This window comes from Mauremys mutica, chromosome 14 (genome assembly GCF_020497125.1).
Source record: "Mauremys mutica isolate MM-2020 ecotype Southern chromosome 14, ASM2049712v1, whole genome shotgun sequence".
Taxonomy (NCBI): domain Eukaryota; kingdom Metazoa; phylum Chordata; order Testudines; family Geoemydidae; genus Mauremys; species Mauremys mutica.
In genome coordinates, this window is record NC_059085.1 from 20,424,423 (window position 1) to 20,446,539 (window position 22,117).

Genomic DNA, 22,117 nt, shown 5'->3' on the forward strand with positions numbered 1-22,117 from the left:
GATGGGGGAACAGGGTTGGGCCTCCAAATGTCTCGTACAGTGAGGAACCAACTCTTCCCCCCAGCATTTTAGACCTAATATGAGGGGTGAGCAGTGGGCTAACAATGGGCTGGGCTCAGGTTTGGAGTGGGGGTCTGAAGACAGTCTTCCACCAGGTAGAACAGATTTAGGGAGGAAGGGTGACATGCATAGGATTAGTTATTACTGGATAATTCCCAGACGAGTTAATAAAATTGCTGCCTAGTGAAATAACATTCCTTGTGTCATGTCTAAGACAAATACATTTTTACTAGTTTCACAGTTCACTTTTTAGTGGACTTCTCTGTTTCCACAATACTTAACTGAGTGGGAAAGACTCCTGAAGCTCCGATGCTGGTTTCCAGTCACTGTTACCTTTTAATCAATTTGTTCTTTGATTTTAGATGATGACTATACCAGGGATGATCGTAGGGAGAAGCTATACCTACAGTTTTACCAACAGATACAGAAAGAGTATGATAAAGAAAGACCTTCTGACTGTATCATTGTGGCCATCAGCAAGGAACAAACGTAGGTTTCTAATTTAAAAATGAGGTGTTTAAGGTTTCCAGTTAAGATGTTCACTTAATAATACTGTTCTCTCAGAGCTGAGGATGTAGGTAATATTTGAGTGTTAAGCCTACTTTTTCCTCTCTGAAATTCCTTAACATAATTCTATTTAGTCTTTTCTAAAGTATTTTAAATTGTTATGCATCTCCTAGGCCATTGAGCATGTTAAGTGTGCATGGGGGGCACACGGAGGAACTTTTAAAAGGTTACTTCTAAAGCAAATTAACTCTGACTCAACTCTTAATTTTTTTGTTTACATTTTAGCATTTAATAGGAGAATCTTCTTAGAAACCATGAAATCTAATCAATATAAAATAATGTTAAAAGTAGGTTCAGATCCTACACCTGTCCTTGAATCACCTTGACAATTTTAATATTTTACATATTTTCCTAATTTAACAAATGTTTTTCTCTGCAGCTGCAAAATGAAAGATCCACATAAGCAAAAGGGAAACTGGCTATATACAAGCCACTATCAAATGTGTAAACTCAGATAGGTTTTATTCTCTAATCTTTTAGTCATGTTAAATGGTGCTTACAGCAAAAGAAATTAAAAACAAAAATTCTGAAAGTTTTAAGTGCAACATCCCTTTAAACTAAAAGCAAACTTTCTAGGGTTTTTTTTTCCTCGTAGGTTACTTGGTTTTCTTTCAGACTAATCCTTTTGAGTAGTGAAGTCTTCATAGCAAGACCTTACGTTTTCTATTTAAAGCATTCAGTGTCATTTTCTAACAAATACAAAGTAAAGGCTTGAAACATCATGAAATTATATATATGGCAAAACGAGAGTTAAATGAGGCAGAGTGCAAAGAACTTTCTTCTTGGTTATCATAGAACTATTAACTTTCATATCATAATTGTCCATCTCCTGGAGATGACCAGGATCAACTTCGATATGGAGGTCTTGACAATCCATTGATACATTCGTCATAGGATTTATTTGAGGACCGGGAGGATTGGTGCAAGAAAGCTTAACTTTAACATCCAATGTTTAGTTAATGTTCAATATCACCACTTAAATTGTATTTATTTCCTTTCTCTCTTGCCTTCTACATTTCCATAACAAAGTGAATGTTTTATATTTAGTGTCCAATACAAAATTAATTACCAATATGCTATTTTTAAATGGGTTAACTACATGGAAACTTATAGATAATAAACCGTACTTTTTGGAATCTTACACGACTTCTAGTAAGGGAATCAACAAACTCATCAGTCTAAAGCGGTGCTGTTATTGCTGCTGTCCTTCAAGTGTTGGATTCTGGTGCTGTAAATACTATACCTGAGAATCCCCTTTCTTTCCTCTCTCCATCTGACATATTAGTCTTTTGATATTCAGATGTTACTTGGATTACACTAGATATTTTGCTCATCTCTTAATTTGTGGCACTGGTCTGAAAGATGTTATGGTGGGTGATCACTTCAAATGCAGTTGGCAAATCCTCTGTCAGTACCCAGCATAGCACGATGTCGGGGGTCAGTGCTCTGTGAAATGTCTCTTCTGTATTCAGTAGTAGAGAGACCTGCAATCATGGTGAAAACACTGCCATTACTATAGCTTTGTCTGAAGGAACAACTTAGCCGGGCTGGTTGAGTCACCTGAAGTGCAGTGATCATACTCCAGTTCTCTAAGCAGTTAGTAAAAATAGACTTCTAAAGTTGATACAGTTATCAATTATACACACAATTATTTCTGTCTTGATCTCCATTTTCCTTCACTGGCTTTCACATCAAATATACTTAGTTTACATGTTAAAGCAGAATCTTCCTAACTGCCAAAACAGTAAGTACCATGTGGTACACAAAGTTATCTGCATTTCTGTCTTGTGTATATTATAATATAGTTATTGGCTGTTAGCTAACAGTTCTGATGAGGAAGCCGAAATGACCAGGGCTTGCTTTTCCCTATCTATGTTGCTTCCCTAGTGTTGACACTAATAAACTTTCAACTGCAAAATAAGCAGATAAGACTCAGAAGTTACAAAGGGAGCAGTGTACATATAGTATGATGTGTGCTATACATTTGCTGAGCATAAATACCCTTTAAACCTAATGCCCTTTCTTTATCTTCACACATTTATTTTTTAAAAGCCAACTAGTTAATGTAACTAAAAGGCTTACACTAAAGCCAGTCATACAGTTTATACTATTGTGGAAAGAGAAAAGAAGTCAAGTTTTAATTGACTATATCAGTGATGATATATAGGTGATGAATTAGAATAAATAAAATGCTAAATATAAATAGTTTCAATAATTAATGTATTAATATATATACATACTTTCCAAAAATAGCACTTAATACATGACCCACAGGGATCCTCAATTAAAAATTCCCATATATGGAGGGATCAGATTTCCAAACAGTTGAACCTTAATACAAATATTTTCTAAAATAGTCGGTACAGTATATGTTGGTTTTTTTTTTTTTTAAATATCTCCATTCTGTCATCTAAAAGAGCTTGTCTGATTTAAGGAACATGCCATTTGTGGAAAGAAAATTGTTTCTTACACTTCACATAACTAGAATTGTTACCTGTAACTTAGAGCATACAAAACATGAACTACAGCATGGCAACAACTAACAGTGACACAGACTTTTATTTGTAAAATAACCAGCCTCTTTTTTTTCTTTAAGGGAATATGCAACAGTCATAGGCCATCGGTTGCAGGATCATGGCCTTGTGGTGGAAATGATATACCTTACATCTGAGTTGGGTCTCACACGCGCCCTCCAAGAAGTTAAAAATGATGGTTCCCCATTTTGTATTCTTGTTGAACAGTCAAATGTAGCACTTTCCTCTTGCACCGTAATCATGCTTCATGAGTCTATCAAAAGTAAGTTTAGCTTCATGTAGAAATGTCACTTAAAATAGTCCCCATTCAAAACTGCAATTTAATTTTCTTTGAACATGTTAAAATATTAAATACTGACACATTACACCTCTTGCTAACAAAGCCTGACCTAGTTAAGATGTGACAATTTGTAAATACTTCATTGAATTAATTTCCAATAATTCACAAAACACAAATCCATCTGCCCTGAATTTCTTTTTCTTAAATGGCATGAAATAGACAACAAAAGCTGTCAAACATAGTAGGGCATTATATATAAATAACATGATTACAGTTCACATTCTTATCTTACTGCTACATAGATGGATCAAATTAAAATCCATCTATTTTAAGTCTTCAATTTTCTAAAACTTTAACTTCAGATTTCACATCTTTCCCCTTAACAAGAACACAGCTGTTCTAGTCATTATTAAAAAGGCACTTCCTTTTTAAATGAAAAATACCTAACTGTCCTGTTCCCCCATTCAGGTAAAATATGTTCTGAATTTAAGAAAAAAGTCTATGCTAATCCTACTTTTCCTCTTATTTCAATCAGATGTGTGCGCAACTGTTCAAGTGTGAAACCAGGAATCTTTTTAGCCCAAGCTTAAATTAAGATGACAAGTGACCTGTATCTTTTAATTGGGGAAACTTTTTAAATGCAACTTGTAGTTAAGTAACATTGCACATAGCTGTGCTGAATCAAACTAACTTTTGTAATTACAGGATAACCATATCAATACTGAAACAGAAACCTTTTAAATTTCATTCAGTTGAATTACACACAGACTTAACAGCTCTGTTTTTTGTCTTTTTGTAAATGTGTCAAGTAGATGGGAACACAAGACTGATAAAGCAAGCTATCTCTCTTCTCTGTAGTACACCGTAATATGCCCATGGAGGATGCATTGGCTCTGGTAGTTAAAGCATTTGGGAAAATTTTTGCTGAGCGTGAGCAGCAGGAGCGTGCCGAAATTTCACACAAAGCAGCTGATCTGGCGGATGACTACCTAGAACGGGAGCTCTGTGGGAGTTACAGTGTGCCTCTAGGCATTAGACATCTCCTCTTTCTGTTAAGTGAGGGAAAATATTTATATCGTGAGGAGTTGAACTCAATAAGTGACTACCTGAAGACCAGGAAAGATGAGCTTGAAGGTATTCATGCTTTTTTCCCCAAAATACAACTTTAAACATTTTTTTAAATCAACCTGTGTTACAAAACCAGCTCTCAGGTACATTACACATAAATAGTCTACAAATATAAATGATAAAGGTGAAAAAGGTCAAAAGTCCACCTGTAAATGTCAATGTATATTAAAGCACGTGTATATCTATCCTAAAATCAGATACATATTCCCTATAGAAATGGTCACACATCAAACACTTCATCTTTATATCCAAGCCATCCAATGAGCAATCACTCTCCCATAAGATTCACTGTTACAAGTAAATTTTCATAGCTCTTCTGTTAACACTGACACACATTTAAGTTTTAATAATACCATACACATATAAAAGCATTCTAAATTAAAGTCACTTGGAAGGAACCATTATGCAGAATTTCACATGTGGTTTAATAAAAACCATTAATTCAACCATTATATATATTTTGCAAAGTATTCAAGAGAAATTCAGCAGAACAACTTTAACAGATAAAACAAACCAACAAACTTGCATAAGTTGCAGAAAACGTGTATTTTGGAAAGATATTCTGGTGTTCTCTTGATCCCTAGGAGCAGCCCTATAGAAACTTCTTGAATCTCTAGGTTAAGGGGTTAATAATTAGAAATAATCTTATCATTATAGGTCACGCCGTCTTTGTAATGATGTAGTCTTAAGAGTTACTTACTTTGCTGCTGTTTGTTTTTGTTCTCTTAAACTAGCCCTTGTTGAACAAACTGATCCTTCAACTGAAGTTGAAGACACGTTGTATCAAGCAAACGTGATGCCAAGTACAAGCACTGCCACCCATACCTTAAGTAAACCTCCACCCCTTCTGCCGACACCCAACAGGAATGTTCTTTTAGGCCAGTCGCCCCTTCCTCCAGCTAAACCTGCATTGTTGGGTGATAGGCCATCAGGAGCTCTTCTTCCAACACCAGGTTAGTAACAATTTAACTTCCTCGTATGTCAAATTTTATATTTAAAACTATTTTACTAACTTGATTTTTTTTTTCATGACTGATTCGATCATTCACGCAATAGATTTGCTCACAAAAATGTAATAGAAATATTATTATCAATGTTATGGGAAGTATAATAAAGTGAAGGGATGTGGACCCCAAAAATATCAGAGTCGTTTGCAAATATTTAGAGTGGTGATTCAATAATAGCGTAGCCAATTAGTTTATTTTATCATCCATGTATCATTGTGTTTTGTTTTTATGGTCAATTCATATGCTATTTCATATATAATCAATATATGCTAAATAGATTTAAATTGTCGGTCTCACACTTTTATAATCCTACACGTATTTAGGAGTGATGAGTATGTATTGGGTATATAAGTAAAGCATGGCTGGAATGAAAGACTTACAGTCTGAGGCCTGTAAGATTTTAGCTGCACCATAGTAAGCCATAGGCTTAAGAATGCTTGACATGAGTGGTTGATCTAAGAATAACCCTATGCCAGTAAGGTCACAAGATTACTGCAAAAGATGTGCCACTAGGTGATGTTACAGAAAACTGGAATAGACTGTAATGTATTGTCCAAGAGCACGAGACACCTGATTGTAACATCATGTCCTGACCACAGGTTACATGTTGTGTGTAGATGCTAATGAGAATAAAATGAACTAAGAAATAACCTATGAAAAATGAGGCACCCCAGTATTCGTGGGGTGTGGAAGTACAGATAAGGGAAAAGAGGGTTGAAACGCCCTTGCATATGCATAGGGTGTTAGGTGTGGTCAGAACAACAATATAAAAGATGTTTCCTGGTTGGGTAAAAGTGGAAAGATGTCGCAGGAACCATCCCCTGTCGATGATCATCTGTTGAGAGGTCCATCGAACCCTAGAATATCTGAGGATGTGAATATGACTACAGTCTTGGGTTTTGTAGGATTTATATATGCATGGGTAATTATAGCTTCGCTTATTGGTTTAATAAAACTTGTAGTACAGATAAAACTTTGTACTTGATTGTCTCTATGGTCACTATCCATGTTCCTGGAGTCTCCAAATTTGAGAGAAGCACCATGGGGTGATTTTCACTTTGAGCTTGGAACTGTAGCACCAGGAGCTGAACCCATGGAGTTTATATTGAATTTAGTAATTTTGTATTAAATAAAAAGGCTACAATAGCTTAAAGAAAGGAAAAGAAAAGTTGGATGATTTTAGCCATACTACCTTTCATAGCAAACTTTCCAGGACAGGGGGGTAGAGGAGAACAACTATTCTGTTCCTATCTAAAAATGAATCTCCTGTAATATTATGATAGTAAAGGGACTTTCTTTTCCAGTTGCCAAAGGTAAGCTCTAGTAAAAGAATTCTTTGAAGTTACGAAAGCTTATAGAAAACCAAAGGGGCGTCGGGGACATTGAGAGCAGTTCAGGTTTTAAACATGAATTCTCCTCGATCTTAAGACTCTTGTGTAGTACTAAGCCTGTGCTGGGTTAAATTAAATGCTTGTTGCTTTTATGATTGGGATGCATATTAACAATTATTGGGAAATCAGCATAACTTAATGATAAGAATATAAGACATTCACAATTTTGTTTGTACATGATCTGAGTCTTCAGCCTCGGGGCTAATACTAGGCACAAATTTGCATTACAACTGGTGTCCTGCTGTGTTGTCTTAACTTAGTCGTTATTGGGTCTGCTTAGGGTCTTTTGTCAAATATATTTGACATGAATTGTTACATAGTAATTTAGTCCTGTTTTACTTGCTGTCTTTATCAATCTTCCTTTACTAACGAGGACACTTTATTAATTTAATTTGTGTCTGTCTGTCTTGTAGTGTAAACATGTTTACAGGTCACCACTAATGCAGCGGAAAACTGTACTTTGTGGTAGAGATGTAAAACTTTCCAATATGCATGCCTGCATGTAGGTGTAGTGTTAAATAACTTGGAAGGATTTTACTTGTACTTCTGTAGTGTTAGATCTTTAATAAAGTAATGCTCTTACTGGCATCGGTTGAAGACTTAGCAAAATCTGAATGATGCTAGTAGATTTGCTAGTGTCTGCAACTGTACTTTTTATAGAAACTTCAAATAGTGGAGCAGCATTTACAAGCTGAATGTTTCCAGATATTGTTATAATTAAAATCAATCTTTGTTTAAATAATAATGTGAGTATCCTGCTCAAACAAATTAAATGTTCTTGTTATTAAAAATAAAATAAAAAAATCACTCTAATTTCCAAACAGGGATGTCCGGTGCAAAGGGTAAACCTCCACCTCTTCTAGCAGCACCTGCTAAAAGACCTGGTCTTCTAGGATATTCACCCCATCAGCCTGCAAAACGACCACTACTTGGAGAGAAACCTGGACTTTTGCCAACACCAGGTAAGGATAGGAAAGCTTTGTAGATTCTTAGAATCTGTAATATTTTGAGACCAGCTACTTTGCTGTCTTTCTGAATATCGATTTAATATTATTTACTGTAGTAGATGCAATTCTTGTAGCCAAAAACTTTCTGATGCTAGCCAGCCAGATTTCTCTCCTAACTAAAAAGTTTTGAAATTTCCAGTGGGGAAAAAAAATGCAATAATCTTCCTTAAAAAAGGCTAATCTGCTAATGAGAGATATGTTTGCTTTATGTTTAATGATTGCAATTAGAGTGAAAGCAACATAGTGTAATTAGTACAAGGGTTTTCTAATTCTATATCTCCAAGGAACCAAGATGTTTTAATACAAAAACGTTTCTATTTGTTTATGTACTATACTCTATGGAAAATGCTAAGTGGATCACAGGATCAGGTCCAAGGGTGAATATAGCTAACCGCTTGATAACAGTGACCATAACATAAAAAATGTTAACATCTGAGGGATTGTAGCGGGGTGGTTACCCACTCCAGCCCTGACAGGGTTAAGGCCAGCCCTGGGAGAGGGCGGGGCTGTAAAGAAAAGCCCAGGCTGTTTAGGAAGGCAGCCTCAGCTGTGGCCACACCCCAAACAGACTCAGCTGGCCCTATAAAAGACAGGGAAGCCAGGGGCAGACACAGTCTCCTCTAGCTGTAGAGGGAGACATCCTGGTTGCTGGGGAGCTAGAGAAGGTACCTGGAGTGAAGCAGGGCTGGGGGAAGGCTACGGGAGCTAGGGAGCTCCGGCCTGGAAAACCCCCATCAGGCTGTGGCCTAGTATAAGGCCAAACGGGTATTGGGGTTGCAGGGAACAGCCCAAGGCTAGGCAGAGGCAGCAGGTCCAAACTCAACCTTGCCTGTGATGAGTGGCTTATACTGCATCTGCCCCAGGGAGCGGGGGCTAGTTGGTGACTGGCAGTAGCCTATGACTGAGGCGAGGTGGGGATAAGAGGTGGGGGTTCCCCGGGGAGGGGAAACCCCAAGAGTGAGGGGTTACTGCCAGGGGGCAGCACCCCAGATAACAGGGCACCGGAGTCCAGGGAGGGATGCAGGGGCCTACCAGCAGTGGGATATCAGCCTGCAGAGGGCGCTCCAAGGCTGGAAATGAGCTAATTCCCAAGGCACCAGCAGGAGGCGCCGCAGGGGTGAGTCTCACATCGCTACAGGGATGGGGGGGAACACCGCAGCAGTCCACCACGGTAGGATTTAATTTCAGAAGGGGGAGCTACACAAAAATGAAGTTAGATAAACAGAAATTAAAAGGTACTGTGCCAAAAGTGAAAACTCTGCAAGCTGCATGGAAACTTTTTTAAAACACCAGAATAGAGGCTCAATTTAAATGTATACCCCAAATTAAGATAACTTTTAGTGAGAAAACCAAAAAAATGCCACAGTGGCTAAACAACAAAGCCACAAAAGCAGTTAGAGACAAAAAGGCATCCTTTAAAAAGCGGAAGTTAAATCATACTGAGGAAAATAGAAAAGAGCATAAACTCTGGCAAGTGAAGTGTAAAAAATATAATTAGAAGGGCCAAAAAAGAATTTGAAGAACAGCTAGTGGGGCCATTGGACAATCGAGATGCTAAAGGAGCACTCAAGGAAGATAAGACCATTGCCGAGAAACTAAATGAATTCTTTGCATCTGTCTTCATTGCTGAGGATGTGAGGGAGATTCCCACACCTGAGCTATTCTTTTTAAGTGGGAATTGTCCCAGATTGAGGTGTCATCAGAGGAGGTTTTGGAACAAATTGATAAATTACCATCCGGTCCTAGTGACTTATTACTGTTTGTTCACCCAAGAGTTCTGAAAGAACTCAGTAGTTCTGCAATTTCACATTTATCTGTGGTATGTAACCTATCATTTAAATCAGCTTCTGTACCAGATGATTGGAGGATAGCTAATGTGATGCCAATTTTTTAAAAAAGTCTCCAGCGGCAATCCTGGCAATTACAGGCCGGTAAGCCTAACTTCAGTACTGACCAAACTGGTTGAAACTATAGTAAAGAACAGAATTATTTAGATGAACACCATTTGTTGGGCAGAGTTAACATCGTTTTTGTAAAGGGAAATCATGCCTCGGCAATATACTAGAATTCTTTGAGGGGTGTGGACAAGGTCCCTCCCAAAGGCTCTTAAACAAAGTAAGCTGTCATGGGATAAGAGGGAAGATCCTCCCATGGATTCATAGCTGGCTAAAAGATAGGAAACAAAGGGTAGGAATATTCAACATATTCATAAATGATCTGGAAAAGAGAGTGAACAGTGAGGTGGCAAAATTTGCAGATGATAGAAAACTACTCAAAATAGTTAAGTCCAAAGCAGACTGCACAGAGTTAAAAAGGGATCTCACAAAACGGAGTGACTGGGCAACAAAATGAAATTCAGTGCTGATAAATGCAAAGTAATCCACATTGGAAAACAATCCTAACTATACATTAGGGCTGTTGATTAATCGCAGTTAACTCACGTGATTAACTCAAAAAAAAATTGTGATTAAAAAAGTTAATTGCGATTAATTGCACTGTTAAATAATAGAATACCAATTGAAATTTATTAAATATTTTTGCATGTTTTTCTACATTTTCAAATATATTGATTTCTGTTACAACACAGAATACAAAGTGTACAGTGCTCACTTTATATTATCGATTACAAGTATTTGCATTGTAAAAATGGTAAACAAAAGAAATAGTATTTTTCAATTCACCTCATACAAGTACTGTAGTGCAATCTCTTTATCGTGAAAGTGTAATTTACAGATGTAGAGTTGTTGTTGTTACATAACTGCACTCCAATAACAAAACCATGTAAAACTTTAGAGCCTACAAGTCTACTCAGTCCTACTTCTTGTTCAGCCAATCACTAGGACAAACGAGTTTGATTACATTTACTGGAGATAATGCCTGCTTCTTATTTACAGTGTTACATAATAGTGAGAACAGGCGTTTGCATGGCACTTTTGTAGCCAGTGTTGGAAGGTATTTATGTGTCAGATATTCTAAACATTTGTATCCTCCTTCATGCTTTAGCCACCATTCCAGAGGCTGAAGATGCTAGTCTTTTTAAAAACAAAACAAAAAACATTAATTCAGTTTGTGACTCAACTCTTTCGGGGAGGATTGTTTTACCCAGATTCTGCCATATATTTCATGTTATAGCAGCCTCAGATGATAACCCAGCACGTTTGTTTTAAGAACACTTCTACATCAGATTTGACAAAACACAAAGAAGGTACCAATGTGAGATTTTTAAAAATATCTACAGCACTCGACCCAAGGTTTAAGAATCTGAAGTGCCTTCCAAAATCTGAGAGGGACAAGGTGTGGAGCACGCTTTCAGAAGTCTTAAAAGAGAAACACTCAGATGCGGAAACTACAGAACCTGAATCACCAAAAAAGAGATTTTGACTCAGATGAGGAAAATGAACACTCTGCTTTGGATTGTTATCGAGCAGACTCCATCATCAGCATGGAGACACGTTCTCTGGAATGGTGGTTGAAGCATGAACGGACATATGAATCTTTAGCACATCTGGCATGTAAATATCTTGCGATGCTGGCAACAACAGTGCCACATGAATGCCTGTTCTCACTTTCAGGTGACATTGTAAACAAGAAGCGGGTAGCATTATTTCCTGCAAATTGTAACCAAACTTGTTTGTCTGTGCGATTGGCTGAAGTAAGAATGAGTGGACTTATAGGCTCTAAAGTTTTACATTATTTGTTTTAGTTTTGAGAGCAGTTTTTTTTCTACATAATTCTACATTTCTAAGTTCAACTTTCATGATAAAGAGATTGCACTACAATACTTGTATTAGGTGAATTGAAAAATACTGTTTCTTTTGTTTTTTATAATGCAAATATTTGTAATAAAAAATAAATATAAAGTGAGCACTATACACTTTGTATTGTGTTGTAACTGAAATCGATATATTTGAAAACATAGAAAATATCCAAAAGTATTTAAATAAATGCTACTGTGTTGGGCTGCTTTGATGTTTTCCCGACTACAGGGATATTAAATTTTTTTATGTTATGGTCACTATTACTAAGTGGTTCAGCTATATTCAACTCTTGGACTAGGTCCTGTGCTCCACTTAGGACTAAATCAAGAATTGCCTCTTCTCTTGTGGGTTCCAGGACTAGCTGCTTCAAGAAGCAGTCATTTAAGGTGTCAAGAAACTTTCTCTGCCTCTCATCCTGAGGTGACATGTACCCAGTCAATACAAGGATAGTTGAAATCCCCCATTATTATTGAGTTTTTTATTTTTATAGCCTCTCTAATCTCCCTGAGCATTTCACAGTCCCTATCACCATCCTGGTCAGGTGGTCGGTAGTATATCCCTACTGCTATATTCTTATTATTCAAGCATATGTTGGAGCCTTTCCATTGAGGGGTGGTTTTGTTCCTAGATAGGAACTGCAGTAATGAAGATGGTGGTCAAATGTATTGATCACTGTGGTCATACCTATGGTCAAAAAGTTGGGGGTGCAATCTCTTCTGTGGAAGTCTTTGGCTGCTATTTGGGCTTTCAGTGGCATGGAATCTGAGATGACTCCAGGGCTGTGGACAATTGCTCTTAAATTTGAAGGCAGATTTAAATCTGAAGGCAGTAGCAGGAAAGTTATAGAAGAATCAAGTTCTTTACAGTAGCTGCGGAGATGGACATTACAGAACTCTCTAAAGTGGAGGTAGCTGTTAACCTTTTGCCAGTGCAAGAGGGTGAGGAGTCCTCGGTGATTGTGGCACATCGAGCTAGTTAGGGGGGAGGGAAGGGGCAGGGCATTTATATGTAAAACAGCCTCACTATTTATTTTTATCTTTGTCGTAGCTGTTCATGTTATACCTGTGCAACACCAACGGGCAGCTAAACCAAAGCCTTTGCTTAACTGAGACGACATCACAGACACCATGACTAATAATGGAATACACTAAACCTGATGGTGGCATCCCTCTTCCAAGACAGCAGAGAGCATGATAAACTTGTATTGCTAGTGTCCGTACACCCAGACAAACTTAAATGTATCTCATTTTCTGTAATACACATTCCTATGGGAACTTTTTAAAATTTCAGGGCGCTCTTCTGTTCAAACAAAATTGGTATTTGTGGAAGGTCAGTGTTGTAGATTCATGGTCTTATAAATTAGGAATTGTTTAAATAGATATGGTCACAAAATAAACTATTTGTTTTACACAACTCATCACTGATTCTTTTGTGGTTAAGTTTTACCTGACTCTTCCATATGATTATTTTAGAAAGATAAGCAGACCCAGTCAGACTTCATTTCAGTGCTTGTGCTGGGTAGGGTGGGATACAATTTCTTTTTCTTTCTTGTTCTTTCTTTCTAAATGTGAAACATCTCTATGGGTTGTTGGGATTTTGTGTTTTTTATATAATACAAAAGTGTTGTCTACTTTCCTTGCATCTTCCTTGAGTAAAGATAAATACACGTTGACCATATCTCAACCCTTATTCAGTATGTCACTTGCTTAGGACTTCTAATATTTTTGAAATATTTTAAAATGAGATCTCATGTTTATTACTATATTATGCCATGATAGCTTATGTCTTCAATGTGTTGGAATGTTAGTCTTTCCATTTCTAGTGTAATTTGAAGTTTAATGACAGGATATGAAAGGATTAAGGAAAATTCTATACTAATTGTACTCTCTCCCAAATGCAATTAAGAAAATTAATGTTGAGAACTACCTTAATTTCCATGTAGTTTCACACAGACCAGTAATGTACCAGATTTAACTTGTTAATTTAAAGCTATACGGTTACATTGTGTAAAATGTTTAAAAAAGAATTGTGTACAGTCATTCCACAGAAACATGAAGTATAGTTCCAACTGACATGTAATTTTTTAGTTATCACAAAAAATAACTAACTTGCCAAAAATATAGTTTAGCACCCAGTTACCCACTTACAGTGTCAAAGTTCAAAATTACAATACTAGCCCCTTAAATTTTATTTTTTATTGTGGGTTTCCTTTTCCTCGCACCTTTTATGAAAGACCCACACAAACAAAAGGGGAAAATGGCAATGCAGCTTAAAAGAATCAGCTAGCTCAGTAACTAAACTTCGGACAAACACAAGTTAAAAGAACTGAAAAAACTTCTTTAACACTTCAGTTATACTAATCATAGGTATCACTTGTGATAACAATAGGTAAAATGCTTTTTCAGACAAAAACATGACTTTTTGTAAGTTGATGTATCTTCCTAAGAATAGGAATTAACTTGGAAAGTTCTTACTTTCATATAATTTTGTCAGTTGTATATGTTATAATTGTTCTTAATCATTTTATGGATGCAGGATTTTCGAGTCTTAACACATCCAGCTAAAGCAGCACTGACTAACGAGGAATCTATTTTTGTTGATGTTTCACTGTCATATTTATAGCCACTCTTGAGTACTTTCACTGTAGATTCTTTAGTAGAGCATTTGATCAATTAGAAGCTTACAAAATTAACTTCCAGTGCAATTTTCTTCTCATAGTAGAAAGAATTTAGTTGGCCAGCTGTGTCAAAATTCACTTGTTTCAACAAATGCATTTATTTAACTTTTTAGCTAAGGACCCATCTATAAGTCTCAGTTCAGCAGAGCTGCTACAAAGTACAGTCCCCAACACGAACACTAGGAAAATAGTCCTGGTTTTTACTGCAGGTTAAACACAGTGCAGCAAAGCATGCTAATCTATTTTAATTGGCATTATGCAATCTTATTGCTACTTTTTTGGTTTTAGTAATAGCTAAACCATCCTGAATTAAGAACCAGCTGCCAGATAACTGAAACTTTTATTCAAACTAAATTATGTGTGTGTATGTAATTTATTCTTTAATCAACTCTTACCCTAACTTCTGTGGGTTTTTTTTGTTTCTAAGTAGGTATGGGTTTCAAAGCTCTTATGTTAGTAACTAAACTGCTATCGTAGGTCCTCTGAAGTGATTGTTGCCCATTTAGTTCCTACTATGTAATTATCTGGCTGCTAACACTGTAGTATCTGAGGGCCTCGAGCATTAATACATGCATCTTCCCTCATGTGAAGTACAGAAGTATTATCTCCATTTTACAGATGAGGAACTGAAGCACAGACTTAAAGACTTTCCCATAAGCACCCAGGAAGTCTGTCACAATACTAGGAATTGAACCTAGATCTCCTGAACCCCAGTGTAATGCCTTAATCACAAGTTCATTTCCCCCTTAAAAGAAGGGTTTAAAGATGAATATAGTCTGTATTCATTAAGGGTCTGATCCTACACCCATGAAAGCCAGTGGAAGTGAGGCTATGTCTTCACTACAAAAAAGAGTGGGTTTTGGGTTTTGGTTTTTACGTCAGGGTAGCTATCTCAATATAAAATCTTAGTGGTGACAAGGCCTTGAGTTTACTTTGCCTAGCTGGATCAAGGTATAATCTAGAACAGGTGGGCAAACTACAGACTGCGGGCCACATCTGACCCGTGGGACCCTCCTGCCCGGCCCCTGAGCTCCTGGCCTGGGAGGCTAGCCCCTGGTCTCTCCCCTGCTGTTCCCCCTCCCCCGCAGCCTCAGCTCGCCCCGCCACCGGCGCAATGCTCTGGGTAGCGGGGCTGTGAGCTCTTGCCGGGCAGCGCAGCTGCAGAGCTGCAGCCTGACCCGGTGCTCTGTGCTGCGCGGTGGTGTGGCTGGCTCCAGCTGGGCAGCGCGGCTGCCTCTTCTGGCACTCTGGGCGGTGCGGCTGTAGTGCCGCCAGCCACCAGTGCTCCAGGCAGCTCGGTAAGGGGACAGGGAGCGGGGGGGGGGGGTGTTTGGCTAGAGGGCTGGGGAGTTCAAGGTGGTGCTCGGGGTGGGGGTGTGGATAGGGGTCAAGATGGTCAGAGGGCAGGGAACAGGAGGGTTGAGTGGGGGCAGCGGTCCCGGGCGGCAGTCAGGAAGGAGGGGGGGGTTGGATGGGGCGGGCAGGGGTTCCGGGGGTGATCAGGGGACAGGGAGAAGGGGTGGTTGGATGGGGCAGGGGTCCTGAGGGGGCGAGAATCAGGAGGGTCGGATGGGGGTGGGGGCCAGGCCATGCCTAGCTGTTTGGGAAGGCACAGTCTCCCCTAACCAGCCCTCCATACAATTTTGGAAACCCAATGCGGCCCTCAGGCCAAAAAGTTTGCCCACTCCTGATCTAGTGACTATAATATTCTGTCATGTTTAAAATAATAAAAAGTCAGGTGAGATTTTAACCAGAAACTTGGTCTAGGACTAGAGTAAAAAAGTGAAGACACACTCACTGTGAACTTGAAGCCAATCTGCACCGGGATGCTTGAATTGTTAAACATCCCTCACACCACCAAGACTTCAGTTGACTTCTGTGTTTAGCGGTTGAGTATCATAGTTTCCCAAAGCTGTATTTGACTTCTCACCCTTCCCCATCTATTTCTGGTTAGCTGTTCTGGCAGTATGTCTTGATTTTTCACTAGTTTTCCGATGGATACCTGTCTGTTTCTGAACTCAGTGTTGTATGTGTAGGAACTGGAGTAAAACAGAAGTCTTGTTGATGAAGCCAAGTCTCCTGTTCAGCAATGATCCTGTTCTGGTAACTAACACTAAAACGGGGGGGGGGGGAGGATGTAATTGCTTTAGTCACTTGACCTCCCCTTTTGAAAAGGGAAGATACTGGTGACTTAATGACCAACCTTTCTTAGTTTAAAAAAATAGGTTACTCTGGGATAGGGTGACCAGATAGGAAAAATTAGGACAGGGCGATGGGTAATAGTTGCCTATATATAAAGCCCCAGTATTGGGACATCAGTTCACTCTACTCTGGGACATCGGATTCATTTTCCCTTTTGCAAATAGCTTAATACAGCAGTGTCTGATGCCAGGCCCACATCAGTCTAATGCTTTCAATAGCAACATCAGCCTGAAGACATTGCGGAGAGAGAGGCAAGAACCATGGCCTCTCCCCCAAAATAAATGGGAAAGAGAAGCTGCCTCTGAGCTCTTTGAAAGATTGTAGGGGCTGTTGTGGGCACTTCAGTTTAAAGGGCTGACACAAAGAGAGCAGGACCCCGCCCTCCTCTCTTCCAGCTCTTCACTCTGAATCTGGATTTACACACAGGCTAGAATGGTAAAAGGCTGTCTGGGGTTCCCTTGCACTAGCCGGTCAAAGGGCTACCAGGGGTCTAGAGAAAACCCTGTAGTTGCTACAATCCTCAGCAGCGTGAGTGTGACAAAGCAGATCATTTCCTTCCCTCAGCTGTCCATTTATTTTAATGAGGATAAAAAAGACCCATAGTGTTTGCCCCCCAGCTGAAGAGAGCTGGGAGCAGTTGCTATTTACACACACATCTAAGCAGCCTTCTGTTGTTGGGAGCAGCAGCTGGCTGTCTGCAGGCAGGTGCTGCTGTGGTACCTAATATACCTAATCTGGAAAAGGGGAAATTGGGTATAAGCCCTAAATTAATTGTTAAAGAAGTGAAACTGACCATGACTAGTCATTTAGCAATTTACTAAATCCCATTCTTTACAAAGCATTTTACTCCTGTATAGCTACTCATTCACCAGAGCTAGGGGTGAGAGTGCTGGATTATGGTCCATTTATGCATCACATGCAGAATTTTTAACTAAATTCCTTCTGCCCCCATATCCTCACGAAGAGAAGGAAGAATGTAGGCCTGAAATTTTTGTATTATGGGTTATGATACATAAGCAAAACGAAATAGTTGGTCTTTCAGATTCCTGGCCAAATTTGCAAGACTAGCAGCTAAAATATCTTTTCTTGTAAACTCACTCAGAAAACAGAGCTGGAATTAGCTGAGACAAAGCATAGAACCCCACAATGCCAGTTTTTACAAAATTACTTTTCAGCATAACAGTTTAAGGAACGTTTGCTAGAAGTGGGTGGCCTGCATTATCCAAAGGCTGCAGTGGAGAGAATGCAATACCCTGGACCAGTTCTGAAGGATTCTATTTGAATTTCCAGACCAAAAAAATTTAAGAGGTTGCTAAAGTTGGGAGTTGATATTAATAAAGTAAGGGTATAAACATAACAGAGATGTTGGAATGATTGCAAAAGCCAAGTGGTACAAATGCAGGAAGTTCAGAGTTAAGGTTAAATCTAAATTCCAATGTGTTATGCTGAGGAAAATATACCATTTAGGCACTCAAACAGCCCTCGCTCTGCCCATAGTGAGGCTGTGCAATAACACCACATTTAGGATTAATGCACGTTAGCGTTTGCAGCCCCAGAATAGATTAAAAGTGATATTTAGAGCATTGTTTTTCATGGTTTTCTATATGTAGTGTCACTACAAGTCAGTGTTCATAGTCTAGGAAAGGCTAGAGGCAGACTGATCAGAAGGGACATTTGGTGGATGAGGGCAAGGGTGTGGGTTAGGGCTGAAGACGAGGAGGGAAGAGTGTTCTGTAAATGGGTCAGGATGGCTGAGAAGGGATCTAGGGGAGTTCAGTGGCATTAATGAGAGTGGTTGGCCAGAGATATAGCTAGGATTGGGGCAGGGAAAAAGCTGTGTGTGGAGATGGCCGGTGAGGGAGAGGGGAGACGCTGGGCTGTGCACCAGTCTGGGATGGGGAGCTCAGCTGTACTGCGCAGTGAGGCAAAGGGGACCCTTAAGGTGCAGAGACATTAGCATTTAGGTACTAGTCTCATTCATTCCCTTCTGCAGAACAGCAGTCTCTGTGAGATAGCTTTAGTAGAGGGGAAGAAACACAAACTAGCTTTTAACATTTCCACAGCTTCAGCAGTTTTGTAATGGCAGCTAACACCTTGAGCCATAATGCTGTATTTGTACAGGGGGAAATGCGTACTTTGGTAAATGGCTATTTTATGATACATGTGTCTATGATCAGAATAACCCATGAATTAGCACAGCTTGCTTCAGTTAGAGGTTTGTTTAGATCTGAGCTGGTTGTTTAAATGTAATTGGAAGAAGGTGAGGGAAATGACTTTGTGCCCATTTGCTGGTTCCTTGTAGTGCAGAAAGGAGAGCTGAGCCTTATTCTAAGGACAAACATTGCAATGCTTTTGTTACGTTAGGGGGGAAAACCTCCAAGACACGCACAGAAAGAAATCCCCAAACATATAGGGCAACTGTGTGGCTCATAAAGAAGAAAAGGGTAAGTTTCCTTTTTTCTTTGCAAGTTACTTAAAAGCAAAGCATGCAGGCCAGAAGCTTGGCTTCCTTCATTCAGCTTGTCATGGCAGTAAACGTCAGTCTGCACCCATGAAACTTTCACAAATGTATGCTGAAAAATACAAATGAAGTTTAATATTTTAATTGTAGTACTTGTTATGAGAAGGTGAATGTTTACTTTTATTTATTAATGCATGTTGAAATTTTGGTAAATAAGCATTTTAATGTTTTTGTAATACCTTTTTAAAAAAATATTTTACTAATTCTATCATTCTTCCCCAAACATTTTTATGGAAGTTATTTGTGGTAGTCCGTCAGCTTATGGGTCAGTTATACAAAATACTTTTTACTTTGACATAGTTAAAAAAGTTTGTAATAATTAAACTTGAGTTCTTTTAAAGATGGGGAAAACTGCATGGATATCCAGCAAGAGAGATTTCCACTTGTTACACACAGTTAATTTTGTTGTATGGCACTTGATTTTCCTTGGGCTGTAGACTAAGTTAAATGGGGTGAACACAAAGTCCTTTTGCTTTCTTTTGTGTTCATTTGTGTACTGTAAGCTTTCTGATGTTCGTAAAAAATAAATATTTTATTGCATATTTTTCTTAGTACTTTATTTTTGCAACTTGTTTTACTACTTACTATTAATGAACTATAACATTGTTACATATTGAAGGGATGTGTTTGTGGGGAGAAGGATTTCCATTCTCAGGTCTGTCATGAATGAAATGGTGTAAATTGTTGGCTTAACAGTACTTAAATTGCTTTGAAATCTTGTTGGTTTCTTGATATCACTTCAGTGAGAACTAGTTATTCAGACTTGTTCGCTTTCATATTCTGTATACACTGTAACTACAATTCCTTATTTCCCTAGTAGATCTTAGACTGAATGGCAGCTTCTGAAATTAATAAAAGGGGGATATCAACTTGCCATCTGTGTATTGCCATAGCACTGTGTGTAATATATCCTATAAAAACTGTATGTGAAAAGAATATTAAGGTTGCAAAGTCAAGCACTAAAAGTTAAGAAATGCAGGAATTAATGTTGCCTGTGCAACCTTAATTGAGCCCTTGCATGAGTATGCATCAAGATAAAGTCTTTAATTACATGATTAGAGACTATATTTTTCAACAGGACACCTGCCTCATTCAGTCCACAGGGTAGACATGAGCATCTATTCAATATTTTGTTTTACCCTTGTTGGTCAGTGACCCCAGGCCTTATTTGCAGCACACTATTCAAACTCTGTTCTGAAGACAAAATTATTAATTCCGTCCTGGGCTGTTCTGTAGCATTCATCACTATAGTACCTGAGTGCTTCACAAATATTAACTGATTTATCTCTTCAACCCCCTGAGGTAAGGGGGGGTGTATTATCCCCATTTTACTGATGGGGGAAACTGAGCCACCAAGAAGTTAAGATGAAAAGTCCCTGCTAAGTTTGACTTTGTCAGAAGTACTTGGCATTATATAGCATGTCATATGTTCAAAGCACAACTCCCATTGACTTCAGTTGAAGCTGTAAGTGCTCAGCTCTTCTGGAAATCAGACCTGGGGGTATGAACTTGGGCATCCAGAAAATACGTAATTGGTGGCTACTGGTGAAAAGTTCAGTTTAATTGACTTGCTCAGATCTCACAGAAATTCTGTGGCAGAGTTAGGGATAGATTTCAGTTCTGCAGGGCAGCATTCAACTTCCTTAGCCATATGACCGTCCTTTCTCTTCCTGCAGCCCTGTCTCATTCAACACACACCTTCCAACTTCTGCAACAAGAGAACCAGGGGTCATGCAGCCAACAGTTTTCTTCACTCTACAACCTTGATTCGTTCCCAAGGCAGGTCTATTCTATGTGCTGCAGGAGGCAGAGGTCCTGTGGGAAAAAAATAGCGGGTTTGGTGTATAACTTCCTAGGTTTTTAAAAAAGCAAACAGATACCAAACTGCTAGATGCACCTCACAGACCTCTGCCACTTGAGCTAACAGAGTAACTAGCAGCAGTAGGTTGTCATCCTCTATGTGGACCAGCACTTGCATGGTATGAGACCTGTGCTTTGCCAGTGAGTTTCACAGATATGTGCAGAAGAATGTTGAGACCTGGGAATCTTGAGTTCCATTCCAATCTCTGGAATGCTCCTAGTGGACACACTTTTCTGCCCTGTCCCCTCCGATCTGTCACTGTCCTAGTCCTCGGTCTTCCCATCCCTGGCTCCTTAACCCATTCCTTGCTTACTCAGGCTTCTCACCCTGGTCCTAGTCTCCAGCAGTCTCTGTCTATGGCTTTCCCTCCCCATCCTACTCTAGTTTTTGTTCCCTTTACATTCCAGTCACATGGCTTTCTCCTTCACACTGCCCGAGTGCCATCAGGGAGGTCATTGTGAGCACAGAAGAGACAGGTTCACTGCTCTCTGTTCCAGGGCTGGGCCTCACCCTAGCCCAAAGCAGCCTTTAAAGAGGAAGTCCAACTTCATCCTTGTAGCCTTGGGCTGGAGGGAGCATGTGCTCAGTTGCTTTGTGAGGGTGAGTCAAATCTGGTCAACGCACAAGCAGTGATGGGTTGGAGCATGCTCAGTTGCTTTGTGGGGATGGTGCATGTATAGGCTGGTCAGCCTAGGAGATACAAAAGGCTTAAGCATACCCAGGAGAGACTCTTCAGAGACTTAAGCTGTTAAAATCAAGTCTCTACGTCGCATGTGTGAATTATGATTTTTTTTCCCGAGGCTTATAATGGCCAAATCTGGCCAGATTTTCATGGGGATGACAAAACATACAGCCCTGATGCAAAGGTCATCCTCCTTCCAAATTTCAAATCCCGGCTCTAAAGCATGGAGGCACTAGAGCTGTTCAAAGAAAGGGTTATCTGAATTTTTTAACATGGGCAAAATTATGTTTTTTCCTAGTTTTGTTCTTGGAAATGGCAGAACCATTCTGGCTGACATTTGCTCAGAAAAGTCCAACACCCTGCACACAATATTTCAGTCCAAACAGTTAAAGGCTGGCGAAGTTGTAAGCAACTGAAAAAAGAATCTTATTGTGTGAAGTGT

General features: G+C 39.1%; 2 protein-coding genes across 7 annotated transcripts in view; both read left to right on the forward strand.

Moving 5' to 3' along the window:
* Nucleotides 1–13,227, forward strand: part of LOC123349104 (nuclear receptor coactivator 5-like) — a 30,774-nt gene extending 17,547 nt beyond the window's left edge. For 3 of the 4 annotated variants that reach the window (XM_044986850.1, XM_044986852.1, XM_044986851.1), the window contains 6 exons: nt 423–549; nt 3,224–3,423; nt 4,300–4,575; nt 5,304–5,522; nt 7,792–7,929; nt 12,780–13,173. In XM_044986850.1, coding sequence (XP_044842785.1) covers nt 423–549; nt 3,224–3,423; nt 4,300–4,575; nt 5,304–5,522; nt 7,792–7,929; nt 12,780–12,841 — 1,022 coding nt within the window. In that variant the 3' untranslated portion in view covers nt 12,842–13,173. Of the gene's footprint in view, nt 1–422; nt 550–3,223; nt 3,424–4,299; nt 4,576–5,303; nt 5,523–7,791; nt 7,930–12,779 lie in introns of all 4 variants that reach the window. The other variant, XM_044986849.1, reaches the window with a different exon arrangement.
* Nucleotides 13,228–16,563: 3,336 nt separating this feature from the next.
* ZNF423 (zinc finger protein 423) overlaps nt 16,564–22,117 on the forward strand; it is a 408,575-nt gene continuing 403,021 nt past the window's right edge. For 2 of the 3 annotated variants that reach the window (XM_044986839.1, XM_044986840.1), the window contains exon 1: nt 16,568–19,055. The gene's annotated coding sequence lies outside the window, so the exon portion shown is untranslated. Of the gene's footprint in view, nt 19,056–22,117 lie in introns of all 3 variants that reach the window. The other variant, XM_044986847.1, reaches the window with a different exon arrangement.